This window comes from Gymnodraco acuticeps, unplaced genomic scaffold, assembly GCF_902827175.1.
Source record: "Gymnodraco acuticeps unplaced genomic scaffold, fGymAcu1.1, whole genome shotgun sequence".
Lineage (NCBI taxonomy): Eukaryota > Metazoa > Chordata > Actinopteri > Perciformes > Bathydraconidae > Gymnodraco > Gymnodraco acuticeps.
The window spans coordinates 1,206,811-1,223,232 of NW_022991444.1; the positions used below are offsets into that span (position 1 = coordinate 1,206,811).

The 16,422-nt window shown below is 40.1% G+C and overlaps 1 protein-coding gene across 2 annotated transcripts in view; it reads left to right on the forward strand.

The window, feature by feature from the left end:
* The window catches only part of arhgap4b (Rho GTPase activating protein 4b), a 44,942-nt gene that overhangs the window by 1,312 nt on the left and 27,208 nt on the right, over positions 1 to 16,422 (forward strand). For both annotated transcript variants that reach the window (XM_034196469.1, XM_034196470.1), the window contains exon 2: positions 11,411 to 11,757. In XM_034196469.1, coding sequence (XP_034052360.1) covers positions 11,688 to 11,757 — 70 coding nt within the window. In that variant the 5' untranslated portion in view covers positions 11,411 to 11,687. The remainder of the gene's footprint in view (positions 1 to 11,410; positions 11,758 to 16,422) is intronic.

A 16,422-nucleotide genomic window follows, 5' to 3' on the forward strand; every position in this document is an offset into this window, starting at 1 on the left:
AGAGACACAAATATGAAACAAGGGGTGATGGAAACATATATACATATATTACTAAGATAAAAAAATATCTTTTAATTTTTCAAAAATGATGGCAATCCAACCCCAGCAAGATCTAGGTTCTTTAGAATAGAATTAATGACACACTTTAATCACTGAAATGCAGCTCAAAGGTTGTACATTTAAAATGCTGTCAGTCAAGTCTGCTCAAAGATGAAAATACCTGACCACAAACACAATGCTGATGGTTGACCATCTTGCCTTCATTGCATCAAAACCACCAAGAAGGAAGTTGCTATAAATCGACTTTTTGATTCACAAAGAACAAAAACATCACAAGATAACTCTCTGTACTTCTGAGGATAATGTCACAATTGATCTATTTCAGGTGCTTCTGTTTCTGTATTAGCACAAGGCACATGAATTGATGCTCATTCTGATAGACTCACTTCTTTCGGATGGGGGCTAGGGTTAGGGTTAGGAGAATATCAATACCCATTATCTATGACATGTTCCTCCAAATTTGAAACAGTATGAGCCTAAACATAATATTTAATTTCATCCAGTTATGGAAATAGTACTAATTTCTTTATAAGTATTTGGTTTAGCTTCAATGTTTACTTAACGCAAAACTTACACCCCCAAATTACCATATGTGTAGCAATGACCCATCACATGCTACCCTGAATTCGTAAAAAAAAAACTTTGATTAAAGAATTAGATTACATTTAAGTAAGGAAAACAGATTCATCCAAATCTTATTTATCCAGACGATCCTACTTCCCAAATACATGCATTTCACCGTGCACATGCAATGATTCCTGGACCTGCAAAGTAACAGATGAAATGTTGTGGAGTAGCACAAAATGGAATGACTTAAGTACCTGAAATTGAGCGTCACTCAAAGAACCTGTAGCACAGCAACACTTGCAAAATGAGAGGTAGTACCACATTGAGCTCTAATGACTCTTCGGAGGGTTCCAGGGAATGTGCTGCTGGTGGAGGAGTGGAGGTCTCAGCAGGGCGGATGTAGCCAACCTGACACAGTGCACCGACTGTCTGAAAACTGTTTTCATTTCACTTTTTTGCTCATTTAGGCTCTCCACCAGGTCAAACAGCAATGCATTCCACAACCATTGCCTGTAAATGATCTTTTACAAATAACTCCACCATCAGGACCTGAGAAACATAGACGGCGAAGGAAATGATTTATCTCCCTTTGGCTTTAATTTTGCAGCCTTACCTGATACAAACATGCCATCAGTGCTTTTGCAATTTAGCCCCATGGCAGAATCTGAAAGGCACCTTTACTCTGTGTCAAATATACTTCATTAGCTAAATTGCCGAAGACAATTCATTCTCACCCTTTAATTCTAAACGTAACAAGTGATTGATGGCCACACTTGGTTTTATGTGATGCATTATGTGCAGTTCTCCACTGCCACCTTGAATCTTATCGTCCCTGTGTTGAGTTTTTTGGCAGTAATGAAGCTCCTGTGTAAAACTCTCTGTGAGATTTGCAGGTACGGGGTAAAGATGGTGCAAGAGGCAAAGACTGTGGTTCCATACTATGTGATGGTTTCCTGTTTGCACAAGCAGCAGTTCGGAAGGATATAGAAGAGTGTACAGAGAGTCTGGCAAGAAAAAAAACTTCAACTTTCTTTGCTGCTTTGCATAGCCAATCTTGCAGGGTTTGCATTAGGACATAGCTTCCTTGCAACTGCCTGAATCAGATGACGTGTTCTAATAGAACCTTTCAGCCTAGAGCCAGTATTGGGGCACTCCACCTGTTGATGAGCAGGCTAGCTGTATGAAATACTTCCAGAACTTGGTTGCAATTAAGCAAGCAATGAAGGAGCTGACATCTTTATAGGCTTCAGTGTTTTGCAGTACCATGCTTGTTAGCCAATAAAGACTCAGGGTCTCATTTGCAATGTTCATTGTATTCAAAGCAAGCCTATGCTACTTTTGGAAGAAGAAATAGCACTTCCTTCCTCTTACAAATCTAAAGTTGAATTTATCCGCAAAAGTGCACTGTCACTGAATTTAACTTAGTCCGGGTTTTTGCTACCGCGTGGTCTGGCTTGAATAGTATCTTATGTAGCTTATGTTTGCAAACCTAACCTAGATTTTGATTTTGATTAAGTCAGTTCCTTTTCTACTGTATTGTATGGCCACAGTGGCTTCTGATAAGTTAAAGCTATGTAGACTTTCTTACAGAGCTACTGCAGCTGTTTAGTCAGACTTGAATATTCGAAAAAAAAGGATATTATATAAGTTATATATAACTATTTCCACAATTGGAACAAAACTGCTCAAGATGAGTAAACTAGCCTAGACTTTATCATATCTCCCACTGGAAGTATCTGCAAAATATTTAAAAAAAAACGATATTTCCAACCGAATAGCCTCATTTAACAAAAAAAGACATGGCAGATGATGTTGCTCTACCATAACCATAACATGGTTCAGTCTCGTGATGAATCAACTTCAGGTCATGAGGGGTCTGCAGAACAGAAGCTGCTGTAAACCGTGACTTTCACAGCACAGGGTCTATCTGCTGATAGTTTCAGCTAATTCCATTACCCCCCATGTCGCTGCTGAACCTACAGTAGACCCTGGACGTAAGATAACACGTCACCCTATCATATTCCCCTCCAAGGAGGCTCTGTTTTCGGTTTGGTTTGTCGCTCTGTCAGCAGAATAACAGAAGAACTACTGGCCTGTTTTCCATGAAGTTTGGAGGAAAAGTGTAGCATAGACTAACTAAGGATCCTTTGAAATGTTGAGTGGATCACAGGGCAGACACAAAAATAATATTTATTTCTGCCAAAGAGGATTTGTTTTTTGACCCGGCTTGTTTTTTTAAAGTAGTATTAAAACCCACAGGCACAATAATTATGAAACGTATATATAGTGTGAAATGTTGCAGTCTTGTACCTATAGAGATGTCTTAGGCCAAGGTCTGCCATCTCTGAATGCCCTTTTAGTACTTAAAATATATTTTTTTCCCCTGTATGATTGTTATAAAGTCATTTTAAGCTTTTAAGTTTCCAAATTAGATGAATTCTTATTCTAATCTTTCAAACAGCAGTATACATTGCCACAAGCACCTCCTTCCAATCCTGTTTATGGTTATAACAAGCATCTCCAGTCAGTCTGTCAGACAGACACTCTTTCTAACTTTTCTATGGAGCAGTTAACATACTGTAGAGCACGTTTGACAGCACAGATTAGCATAAGATCTTGTTTGACACTATCATGCCGCCTGATAACATTTCAGAGTTTTTCTGTGATCATTCTGACTGATAAGGATGGAACTTCCAACGCTTCTGCTTGCCGTTATAGCGCAGCTGAAACCTCCTATTTCCCAAAAGTCAACTTTTCAGGAAGTGAGATCATCTGGTCAAAAGTCCAGTTGACACCCATATGTTGTATTTTTGACGTTTCTTGGCTTTGTCCCAGGATCTGCAGCGATCAGAGACCATTTTTTACTCATATGGCAGCTGTTGAGAAACAATGCAGCTGTATGGATTTGAGGCGAGACACTACAGGCAAACTCATTATTTCTCATGAACTGGTCACAATTATGTGTATTCTGCCTCCCTAACATGCCTTCTTTCAGACAAGGGGAAAAAAACGTGTAATACAAGAAATATGTAATCGTTTTATTACTAAAAACTTGGTGAAAACATTGGTTTTCATTGCTTTAACAGTATTGTCTGTCTATGGATAGAGTAAGAAAAATACATTCCTTTTGTAAAAACATTTGACTCTAATATGCTGAAAAGAATAAACCAAGAAATTGGAACCTGAATTTACTAGTTCAGATTTCTTCTCTTTAAAAGTATGCACATTAGCGCATATTTCATAAGAGAATGCTTAATTTGCATATTCAAACCTACAAGTTGTTATATAAAGAAAGATTGTCTTAATGTAACAAACAAATGGGGGAAGTTTCACAGTATTATCTATAGGTTAAAATCTCACCTCCTGCAAGACACTCAAAAGACCACACTTCATACAGTAACAGGGTCAACGTCTCAGTGTGATTGGCTCTCGGCGATGTCAGGAAATCCCCTTACAGTATCACTCGTACTATCCAACACAATATCCCACTTGTATTCTTCTGCTCCGTGCCTCGTTTTTTCCGTCAGAGCAAATTAGCAGAAAATCCCCTCAAGGATCCATCGCACTGTACCACACATCCTCTCATCCTTAATCTGCTTTATATCCACTCTGCGACCTCATTCTTTCAATGACCTTGACTTAAAGTGCGAAACGCAATTCCTAGATAACCTCTGTCTCTCTGCCCTCGCTCCTCTAAGTCAATCATGGTTTTTCCCTAGTCTTTTTTGCTGTATCTCTCACATCCCCTCCTCTCTCTTCCTCAGATAATGTACTCCTGCTTTGTTCTGCGCAGATTAAGGTCATGCACTGATGAAGGCCTCTGGGGCCCTCAAGGTCTCATTTTCTGAAAATCTCTCTGCCGCTCTCGACTCAATAGTTCTTTCTGAAACCGTCTACAAAGTGTGTCTGTGTCTGAAATGAGTGACTGTTTTGGATTTTAACCAAACCCAAAACGTTGCTTGAGGCTGATTGAGGAACAATGTTATTCATTTTGAGATATTTAAGGACAGTCTTCATAGTTGTAATCTTGAACTACTGAATGCAAGACGCTCCTTTTTCTCTGAAATAATCAGCAAAACAGCAATAACACACGTGCGTTATTTTCAACTGTTGACCGGCTATCAAACCCCCGCATACCAATTTCCCCTGAACCCCTCTCTACTGAGTCATGCAAATACATTTGCATAATTTTTTACAACCAAAATTGAAAATATAAGATTAAGGGTGAGTGCCTCCATTTCGGGAAAGGGGTCTATGGCAACCATTCATCCTCTTAAAATACACGTAATCCGCAAGACACAATTTGATCTCATCAGCCATAATGCCCTTGAAAACATTGTGTTGCATTTAAGTTCTTCCTCCTGCTGCTTAGTATTCCCACAAGCTTTCTGATTATTTTTTTTAACTGCATGGCATCAGAGCTACTAGAGATAGTCAACACCTCTAGGACAGTTCCCAAAAGCACTAAAAACAGCAGTAATGATGAAGCCTATCAAAACCTAGACAACTTAATCATGCAGAATTATAGGCCAATTTCAAACCTACCCTTCTTGGGTACAATTATAGAAAAAGCTGTTTTCCATCAGCTCAACTCTTTTTTGGCACAAAATAACTGCTTTGATACTCTCCTGTGGATTCAGAGCCCATCACAGCACTGAGATCGCACTTATGAGGGTCTTAAACGACATGTATTTAAACACAGACAAGGGGCAAATCACTATGCTGCTGGATCTCAGTGCCACCTTTGATACAGTGGACCACAAAATATTACTGGACAGACTAGAAAACTGTGTTAGTTTATCTGGCAAAGCACTTCATTGGTTCAAATCTTATCTGCAGGACAGGGACTTCTTTGTGTCGCAACAAACAGGAATGACTTGAGGAGTTCCCCAAGGGTTGATTCTTGGTCCAATTCTATTCAACATATATATGCTTCCACTAGCCCAGATCCTAAAAGTAAACAAAATGTCGTACCACAATTATGCAGATGACACTCAGTTACACATTACAATAAAGCCTGGCGACTACGGACCACAACAATCCCTCACCAACTACATGGAACAAATTAGTAGCTGGATGAGCAACAATTTCCTACAATTAAACAAAAACAAAAAGAGACAATTATCTTTGGTGCCAAAAGGGAGGAACGGGCTGAAGTAAGCGCTAAACTAGAAGCCCTACTACTAAATTCATCGGAAAAGGTGAGAAATCTAGGCGTAGTTCTGGACCCCGACCTCAATTTCAAATCCCACATTAACACAATGACTAAATCAGCATACTATCACCTGAAAAACATAGCCAGACTTAGAACATTCATGTCTCAACAAGACCTTGAAAAACTAGTTCATGCCTTTGTTTTTAGCAGGCTTGATTACTGTAATAGTGTATTTACAGGTCTCTGTAAGAAATCGGTTAAAAAACTACAACTAATCCAGAACGCCGCTGCCAGAGTCCTGACCAAAACAAAAATAGTAGAACACACTTCCCCAGTACTCAGATCTCTGCACTGGCTACCAGTAGCTTACAGATACGATTTTAAAATGATATTGATAACTTATAAAGCATTAAATGGTTTGGGACCCCAATATATGTCCGACATGCTGCCCTGTTACGAGCCACACAGAGCTCCGAGATCATCGGGGGCGGGCTTACTCATTGTTCCCCGGCTCAGAACCAAACACGCCGAAGCTGCTTTTAGTTTTTATGCTCCCCACAAATGGAATAAACTTCCAGAAAACCTGAGTCTTCACCAACGCTGAGTTATTTTAAGTCGAGGCTAAAAACATTACTTTTTACAGCTGCTTACCCAGAAGCCTTTTAACTTATTTTAGCACCTACCGTATTTACAATGTCGTTTTTAAATTATTTTGTATCTCATTTATGCATTGTTTTTATGAATCTGTTATTCCATTATGTTTATGTATTGTGTTTCTTTCTGTTGTCTTACTATTATGTGATAATGATCATGTACTGTAAAGCACTTTGAATTGCCTCTGCGTCTGAAATGTAAAAACAGACACAATGGGTGTGTGAACGTATCTTCTCAGTGCAGTTAACGCTGACTAATTAACAACCATGCAAATGCCTGTGTCTAATGCGCTGTTAGCATTTAGTCATGAGCGTGTAGAGACTAATTTGGTTAACCTTTTAAATGTACGCTAGCTTGGCAATCTACTGTTTAGAACTCCAGATGTTGATTTCCCTTGTCATCCTACTCTTTCAACAGCATCCAACATTTTAGTCAACTAAATCAAGTCATAAACTGTCTTTAAAGGGCTAGTAAAGTGATTCAATATTGCACTTCCATAAAGGCCCTGTCACACTGTCCCGAAATTGACACCCGATGGACACACGAATATGGAATTGTGAATTTCGCACGATGATGGCCCCGAACCACACACGAAGGCAACATTTACATTACATTTAAGACATACAACTGCAATGAAAGTACCAAAAACAATTGTGTTACAGTACTATGATACTGTACTGATATCTTCAGACTTTGTTCTTTACTTTATCCGTCGTTATATGTAGAAAATATTACGTTTTCTCCGTAATGTTGTTTCCATAACAACAACAACTTCCTGTCAACTGTCCTTCAAAATAATATATTATATCCTTTTTAGTTTCACAGAACACAAATTGGGTTATTTACATAATATATTTACATGATTTTGTTGTGCAATAAAACAACCCGATGGACACACGATAAAGGAAATGTTCAAATTCGGCTGTGATCGTAGCAACATCGGGCCATTCGTGAGGGCATCTTAAGCCATCGTATGACCGCCGGTGGAGTTTCTCAGGCTCCGGCAGCAACTTCGTGAGCGGTGGCAAAATCTTTGGCATGCCAAAAAATTGCCGAAGGACCTTGCGAAGGTTCATTTTCGTGTTGAATTCGTGTGTCAATTGTGCCCTTCGTAAGGCCATCGTGAGGGCATCGTGTTATCATCGGTGCCATCGGGCATTCGCCCCGATCAGAGTGAGGGCGAATGCCCGATGGCACCGATGATAACACGAAGATGACAAGATGTCCTCACGAGTGCCTTACGAAGTTGCCGCTCACTAAGTTGCTGCCGGAGCCTGAGAAACTCCACCGGCGGTCATACGATGGCTTAAGATGCCCTCACGAATGGCCCGATGTTGCTACGATCACAGCCGAATTTGAACATTTCCTTTATCGTGTGTCCATCGGGTGTCAATTTCGGGACAGTGTGACAGGGGCTTAAAGGCTTGCATGAGACAGATAAAAAAAAAGACCATTCAAAGACAACACAATAGAAACTGAGATATACAGTATTCCCTAGTTTTGTCCCATGAATGCTTGATCCTACACTTCCCATAATGCCTCTTTCGATGACACCCTGCCTGCCTGATAAACAACCAATGCTTTTGAGTTGATTCCCAAAGTTTGAATGTTTTCCAAGACAAATATAGATGCGAAGGTGGAAGTTCTATTTTAGGCGTTCCATTTTTTGTCCTGATATACTCACTACCAACCCTTCAGACGTTAGCTGTTAGCTAGAGGCTTCGGCCGTGTCTATGGGAGTGTGCCTAATGTGAGCTTAAGTCAAAGGCTGAGCTGAACACAAGCACACAGAGATGGTGCTTTCTGTGGTTTCCCTCCAGACTCTCCTTCTTCTTCCCCTATCTATAAATATATGAAATAAGCACAGGGAAACACACAGATTTTTTTTAACTTGCATTTTTCTACTGCTGGTAAGTTATTTTCTTATGGTATTGTCGACTTAAAATGTACCAGGCTTTCTGTCTGAACACACGATCAGCACAAAATATGAACAAAAGTGTTACAAATGATCTGGTTCTTTGAAAAAAGTTGCAGGTACAAGACTGTATAAATAGTATAGGAAACATCCCCTATATCACCGAGCAGAGAAAATACAATCTGCAGCTTGGATGATTTCATTTGACTACGGTTTACATTTTAACGATTTAAAACAACTGTGTCAATGGGAAGTATTTTATATTCGCAACAGCTCAAAATTGTGCAATTTAATTGCTTCTTCTACATGGCAACAGTGGCTGAGGCTGATAAGTATTGTGGTATTTAGACCTAACTGCCTAAAGAAAAAGTTGAAATAATTAAAACTGGTGGCCATAACATTACTCTATAGACTCACCACATTATTATCCGATTGACTTAATGTTACGTCCCGACCAGGGGAAGAGGAAAGCAACATACACCAGATTGGAATTGGTAATAATCATAAATGGTTTTATTATACCAGGGTGAAACAAAATGGCAGGCAGGCAGCCTGAAACAAACAAAGTGGCCACAAGGGCGCAAGTTTAAATGAACAACCAAACAAAGGGAGGACTCTAAAAAGGGAGCCTGTTTACATACAAAGAAATAGATAATAAACTAAAGAGTAACTAAAACCCTCACTGTCAAAGTGGTACTAACTAACAAAGGAAGGCTGTAAGAAAACACGGCTAAGGTAGAGGACAACAGTCAAACAATACTAAACTAATCTAAGCACATCTAATCACAACAATACTGACAAATACAGACCACACGAGTTAACCACTGTTAACAGCTTTGCACACAAACTAGCGAGAGGCGTCTGTTCACTCAACAGAGCCTCCAGAGTGATGATTGTCCTCAGGCTTTGTAGTCATCTCCAGCAGGTGTGCGCCGGCTGTGCACTGCGATTGGAGTGCGTCGGGCCCGGCGTGCTCCAATCACAATCTTCAGGGGGCGGACCAGGAGATGGCAGCCAATGACGTCAGGGCAACCGCACAGCTCATTTGCATATAACACAGCTTAACACAATCAAGACGACCTGGGGGGGTGTACTACGAAGCAGGATTTCCGCTTAGCCGGCTAACTTCAGGGAAAACTCGGGGTTTCCGGTCCTAAGAAGCTGGTTCTCTTTTTAGCAGGCTCGATCTCCATGGTAACTTATGCTGTGCGGCTAACCTGGGGAGTATACTACGAAGCAGGATTTTCGTTTAGCAAGATAACTTCTGGGATTTCCGGTTCTACGAAGCTGGTTCACTTTTTAGCGGGCTAGATCTCCATGGTCACTTATCCTGGAACTTAGTCTGTGCTCCGAAGCAGGATAGGTTCCAGGATAAGAGATCAACTCAGCGAAAGCACCACGCCTGCTGACCAATCAGAGCTCAGTGTGCGCAGTTTAAACTGCCGTTGCAGGAAAGACGGCCGGCCAAAATCACCGACTGTGAACGTGAAAATGAATAGAACATCACCTCCCATCTTCAGAGCAGTCTGACTATTATAACTATTATACTATTATGTTAAGAAAGCTTAATTAAATATCTGCCACAACATAAGTAACCGGATCAAAGTAACATTACGTTGCCTACAGTCCGCGGCACTGTGAGTGCAGACGTCGATATGTCCCATTATCATTCATATCACATCATAATGTATCATATTTTCTTATCTGAGTCAGCTGAGCCGTATCTGGCCGTGCAACACTCACAGTGTCACATACTGTATGCAGAAGTATTATTTTAAGCAACACATTAAGTTGACGAAACACTCGAGACAAATGTAATTAAAGTCAGATCCACTCGTGTCTTAGATGGCCGTGATATCATAACCCTGTTAATGTACGCATTCAAACACTTTTTATTTTACCAGCTGTATTCACCTTGCAGGTGCAGCTATGTGGCTTTTATCCTGGATAAAGTGTTTAAGTCATGGATGTTTAAAGTTGAACGTCTTCATATTTGTCTAATTATATAGTTGACTTTTCATTCAAGGAAGTATGACGCTGCGGTCTCAGTACCCTTGTCCATGTTTGTGATTGGTCGAATGCTCCAAATACCACCCCTTTCATGTGAACGCGCACCTAACTAGATAGGCCACGGCTGGCTTGAGCGATCCACTTGATAACCCGCGTCGTAGTACCGTTTAGCGAGAGCGCGTATGTTTTGGATTAGGCCAACCGGCTAACTCACACATATCCAGGTTAGGTTGAACCAGCTTCGTAGTACAGGCCTCAGGAAGGCAGCAGCCGTAACACTTAGATATCTCTATGTTGAGCCAATTTCTATGGAGACACCCCTGATGACATTACTATGGGAATTCTTCTAGGTTTCTAGGTCTGTCAAACCATTTCCGAGCCTTAAGTTACATTATACAACTGTTTACCCAATTGGTACATGCTGATTAAATTGACTTTGATGAAGGAAATTGGTGAAGTTTCTCTTTACCACCAATGGTAAACCACAAAGCAAATGTGCGAAATTGTTATACGTCAACAAATTGCAAGTCAACCAAAGGTAGAACACTTGATGGTCTACATCGTACTGTGCATCTAGATACTCATATTTGAACATTTTCCTTTAAGAAATTTGTAAAGCTTGGTACAGCATGTGTAAGAAAAAAATCATTGGAGACATTTGCTTGTGTATTTCACCATTACCTTTATGGACGTGGCTTACCCTCGAGGCCTTTTAACATCCTTCATTAATGCTGTTACTCATCACCTCCCATCTTCCCATCCCCCATCCTTCATCCTGCCTTTCTCACATTGCCCTCTTACTGTCCGTTCTGAGCTCTGCCCCCCCCACCCTTCGCTGTCCCTCCTATTAAATCTCCCTTCTCTGGTGTCACTGTCCCTTTCTGTCTTGTCGCCCTGGCCTCATTTGTCCTCTGGCTCTCTCGTTTTCACATTCTGGCCTCTATAAATCTCCTTTTCTTGCTCCCTGTTGTCCTCTTGTCATCCATATTCTTGTCTCACCGTTATCCTCTCTTCCCCTCCCTTCTTGTATCTCTCTGTATGCTGTTTAGGCCACTTCATCTATGGATCAGTACTCACATCTGAAACCGAAGGGATTCCATGAGCAGATCGACCGGACTTGCATCCCCGCAGAGAGCAGCCCATCAACACTGATGCCCCGCACGAAACTGTAGAGCAGCGAGGCCAAGGGGTCAGGGAGGGAAGGTCAAGGACGACAGACCCGAAGCAGGAACTGAGGTTGAAAGGTTTCAGGAAACAATACTTAGAGGCTGCGAGATCAACCAGGAAGGACAGTCTCATTGACGGGCAAGAGTCAAGAGGTCAAAGATGATGACGTCACATGTAAAGCTGAGGAGGGAGAAGGGAAGTCTGGCCGAGTACGATTCGCAGATGAAAGGTAAGCCACTATGGATGTGCGTGCACCTAATTACAAATGTACATTACTTTAACATTATCAGTTGTTTTTACTTCCAATCTAATGATGTAGCAGGGAAAACCAATGAGTAGCGGGTAAAATACATCCACAACGTCAAGGGGAATAGTATTAGGTTTCACCTTTACGCAGGTAAGGTTAAAGGCACCAAAAGTATCTGTTAGGTTCAGAAGAAGGATAATGGTTAGGATTAAAATAAGTACTGTATGCCTACATTTGTCACGTTACATTACATGGGGTGTAAAGATTGTCACCAAGAACTGGTTCCCATCGAGAAGCTACGTGTGTTGTTTCATGTTTCAGTAAGTTTCAGACCGGAGCCATGGCGTAAAATAATAAAATAAGGACAAACTAATGTCTGAGGCGACACATCCCATTTTTTCCCCCTGATAATGCGACATGGTCAACAAATGAACAGGAGAGATAAGGAGTGGTGCGGTGATGACGTGCTTTAGGCTGACATGGAAGTTAGCATCGCAAAGGCTCCCTCGACAAAAAGCTATGGGATTTCCCCATTGGATTTTGGTAAATTACAGACCTTTTTTCAGGCTTCTAACCACAAACCTGTTCAAATCACCATTAACTTTCACAGACAGGAAGTGGTGAAATGCTAGTTTAAGATACTAAGATGTGTTTTCACAGCAGTAAACAGTCAAATAGATATTAGAGACCACAATTTTTTTTAACCCAAGCATATGTTTAAATACAAATATATTTTCTTTTATTTCCTATATGAATTGTGTTTTATGCAAACGCTATAGCTGATAATAACGAAGTGAAAAAAAAAATTAAGCCATTTACCCTTTTTTTTTTACGATTGATCGAATCGGTATTATTGATACATTCCCATGCCTAGTTTCACGTGAATTACATATGTTGCATCACTTTGCTTACTTCGGCTACGTCAGTTAAAATAAAATAACATTTACTTTTTGCTTTACATCCATGCTCCTATCTGCCCTAAGTGGACTTCATTGTCTCCTCATGCTCTTACCAGTGAGCAGCCATGTCAATAGATGATAACAGCGTTCTGTACCTATTCGTAGGTGTTGCAGCCCCCTTCTAACACATATCTAGGACACTGATAACTGCCATGTAATGGCAGATATCATTCGAAGTGGGTGGTGTGTGTGTCCTGTGCTTGTCTCCATGTACATCTGTGCCCTTTTATTGCACGTCTGTTTGTGCCGCTGCACTCGCCTGCATGCATGAATGCATATAGGATAGCACATGTGCGTTCATGCATGAATGAGTGCTCTACACATTCATCCAGCTGCAGACTATCAGTGAACGTCTGCGGCAACATACAATTTATAACAACACAAACATGCTGCTTGGTCATATTTGACATATTGCAGTTAGCAAAATAACCTCACCCTCAGTTAGAATAACATGTTTAAAAATAAAGTAAAATGGAGTCTCATTCAGCAATATTTAGAAAGGCGATTTATTTATTTTTTGTTCTAATCGTTTATTTGAACCGGGACAGTGCACATTGATGAACACTTTAAAACAAAAATAATGGTTACAAGTGTAAATGAGCCGGATTTTAGCTTTGAGCTAATTTCCATCCGTAGTCCCGTGACATACAACATATAAGAACATGACATTTATATGCATAGCAAAAATAAATACATGATATGCAGAAAGAGCATGAGCAGCATACAAGCATTAACCACATGGCAGTACAATGTAGCAGCTACGACATGTAAAATAATAAGATAAAAGTGCTACATAAAGTGCAAGAGGAGATACCCCTGTATAAAAGTGCATTTAGCGGTGATTACACGTCTGTTTGTTTCTCAACCATTCTTTTAGTTGACCTTTAAAACTATTGACAGTGGGAAAATCCCGTGTCTCAGTTGGGAGGCTATTCCACAATGAGCTGCCTTTAACGGAGAGTACATTTAGTCCAAAAGTGGTCCGTCTGCGGTGGACTTCACAGTCTCCTCTGGTTTCTGACCTAGTGCAGCGTCCAGTGTGTTTTTTTGTGGATGAATTCCCCTAAGGGGGGGGGGGGGGGGGCAGTCCATGTAAACATTTATAAACAGAACACATACTTTTAAAAGACTTAAAATTGTCAAAATTCAAGAAATTGTGATTTTCTAGGATGGTACAGTGGTGGTATGAATGTGGCTTTCTGTCAAACACCTTGATAGCTCTCTTGTACAGCTGTTCTGTTTGTTTCAGGTTTGTGGCACAAGCAAACGACAAGTTTGTAAAACAGTATTCAATGTGGGATAGAATCATACAGTGGAGGTATGACTTTGCAGCATTGACAGTTGAGAAAGGTCTAATTTGTTTAAAATTTAGCAAGTTGAATTTGGTATTGGATACTTTCTTGATATGTTTCTTTAAAGTAAAGTTCAAGTACAATATGACTCCAAGATACTTGAAGTGGGGGACTAGTTCTATTTCTGCTCCATTTAAAAACACGTTGGATCCTTCGATTTTGACTGGTCGTTTACTGAACATCATGCATACTGTTTTTTTTACATTTAACTGTAAGCAAATGTTGTTCAGCCAGTGTTCTTCCCATGTACAAAGATGACCGCATCATCGGCATACATTTGTACATTCAACTCAGGACATACATTAGGCAAGTCATTAATGTACAATGAAAACAGTAATGGTCCAAGAATGGAACCTTGTGAAACCCCAACAGGGTTCACAAGGTAGGGGCGATTTGGCTCCGTTGACGAAAACACACTGTTTTCTGTTCGATAAGTAAGACTTAAACCAATGTATCGAAACTGCCGAAAAATTGAAAATGAGTCAGCTTTGTAAGGAGCACTTGGTGGTCAACAGTGTCAACAGCCTTCCTGAGATCAAGGAAGACAGCACCTACATATGGGCTCGTGTCCGACATTCATTTAACCTTTTCCACAAAGACACAGTTAGCTGTCTCAGTGGAGTGGTGAGCACGAAAACCAAACTGCATTGGGTGGAGTGGAGCGAAACCTTTGTCTTGATGCTTGGTGATTAGTTTTGACACCCATTTCTCAGCTATCTTAGAGACACAGGGGAGGATGCTGATTGGTCTATAGTTGGACATCATTGCTTTATCCCCAGATTTAAAGATTGGTGTCACCGTGGCCACCTTCCAGGATGATGGAACTTCCCTCGTGCTGATAGATTGATTTACTAGCATACTAATTGGTTTTATTAGACCGTCGACATGTGTTTTTATAAAGTTGGTGTCTAAATCATATGCATCCCTAGCCTTAGAACCTCTTAACCCTAAGATTATATTTTCTACCTCAACCTCTGTGATTTCCTGCAGGTCAAAAACGGGGTGTGTATCCACAGCCGGGCTAGGTGATACCTCAGATGGCGGGAAGAGCTTTGTAATGTCCAGAGCACTATTTATGAAATACTCATTGAGAGAGCTGGCCAACACGGCAGGGTCTTTTATCAGGGCATCATTGATTTTTCATTATTTTCCTGTTTGGTATGTTTACCTAATAGTTTATTTAAGATTTGCCTAAGATTTTCTACACAAGCAAAGAAAAGCACCCCAATTTTTTTTTAAAAAGTGCCTTAAACCTGCATTCACAACAAAATCCAGCAGGAGGCAATTGCGCTGGTTGTAAAAAGAAGTCTGATTGTGGTGAAGTCTATGAGAAAATGACCCGACTTCACACTTGATTCAGTAAACATTTTCCACTGAGGTTATGGTGGCAATTGCCAGTTTAAAGTATTCTTTAATACAAGATGATGTTCTTTTTTAAATATATGGACCCATTTAGAGTAAAACATACGATAACGCTTTAGTGCGTGGCTAACTTGTGATTGGATGCTATTAGTTTTGGATGTATTTCGTGGTTTTGGCTTAGAACTTTGACTTTTAGTGTTTTTTCAATTCATAAAAGTTAATTGTAACATTTTGGTTGCCTAAAGATATTTTGTCCAGCATTACGTTGTACTTTTCCCCACCCTCTATTGTCACTTCTAGTTCATAAAACAATATAGCAATAGCTAAAACCAAGATGGCACCGGCGAAAATATCAAAGTAAAGGCTTTAACCCTCTGAGACCCACGGGGCCTTATACGATCCCAAATATCACGTTGTGTTCAAAGCGTCATAACTTCTCAGCTGTTTGAGCCAGAGACATGCCATATTTTTCCTCTTAAACTACAGAAACGGCTATAAACAACTCTATTAAGTTTTTCATTGAGAAGCGTTTACTTATTTCGGTGAAACGTATATGCATAAAGTTAGGGCTGTGCGATTATGGCAAAAATCATAATCACGATTATTTGGTCAATAATTGATATCACGATTATTTTGACGATTATTCATTGACCATTTATTGAACTTTAAAACAAATAATATTTTACCAATAAACAAGATCAATAAATGTGTTGGAGCGCACTTCCAAAACCATACTAAACATATATTAATATGATAAATAAAAATAAATTAGACCCAAATAAATGAAATCAAATATGTTGCAGTGCACTGTCACAACCTACTGAAAACTCCTTAACATATAGCCAACATTTTGGTAAAACATATTCAACATATTCCACTCAGTTAAACGTTGAAGGCTGGCCAACCGTCATGGTCCAGAAGTAACAGGAAATAAATGTTGAACTACAATTTAAGACCAAATAAAAATGTTTTGG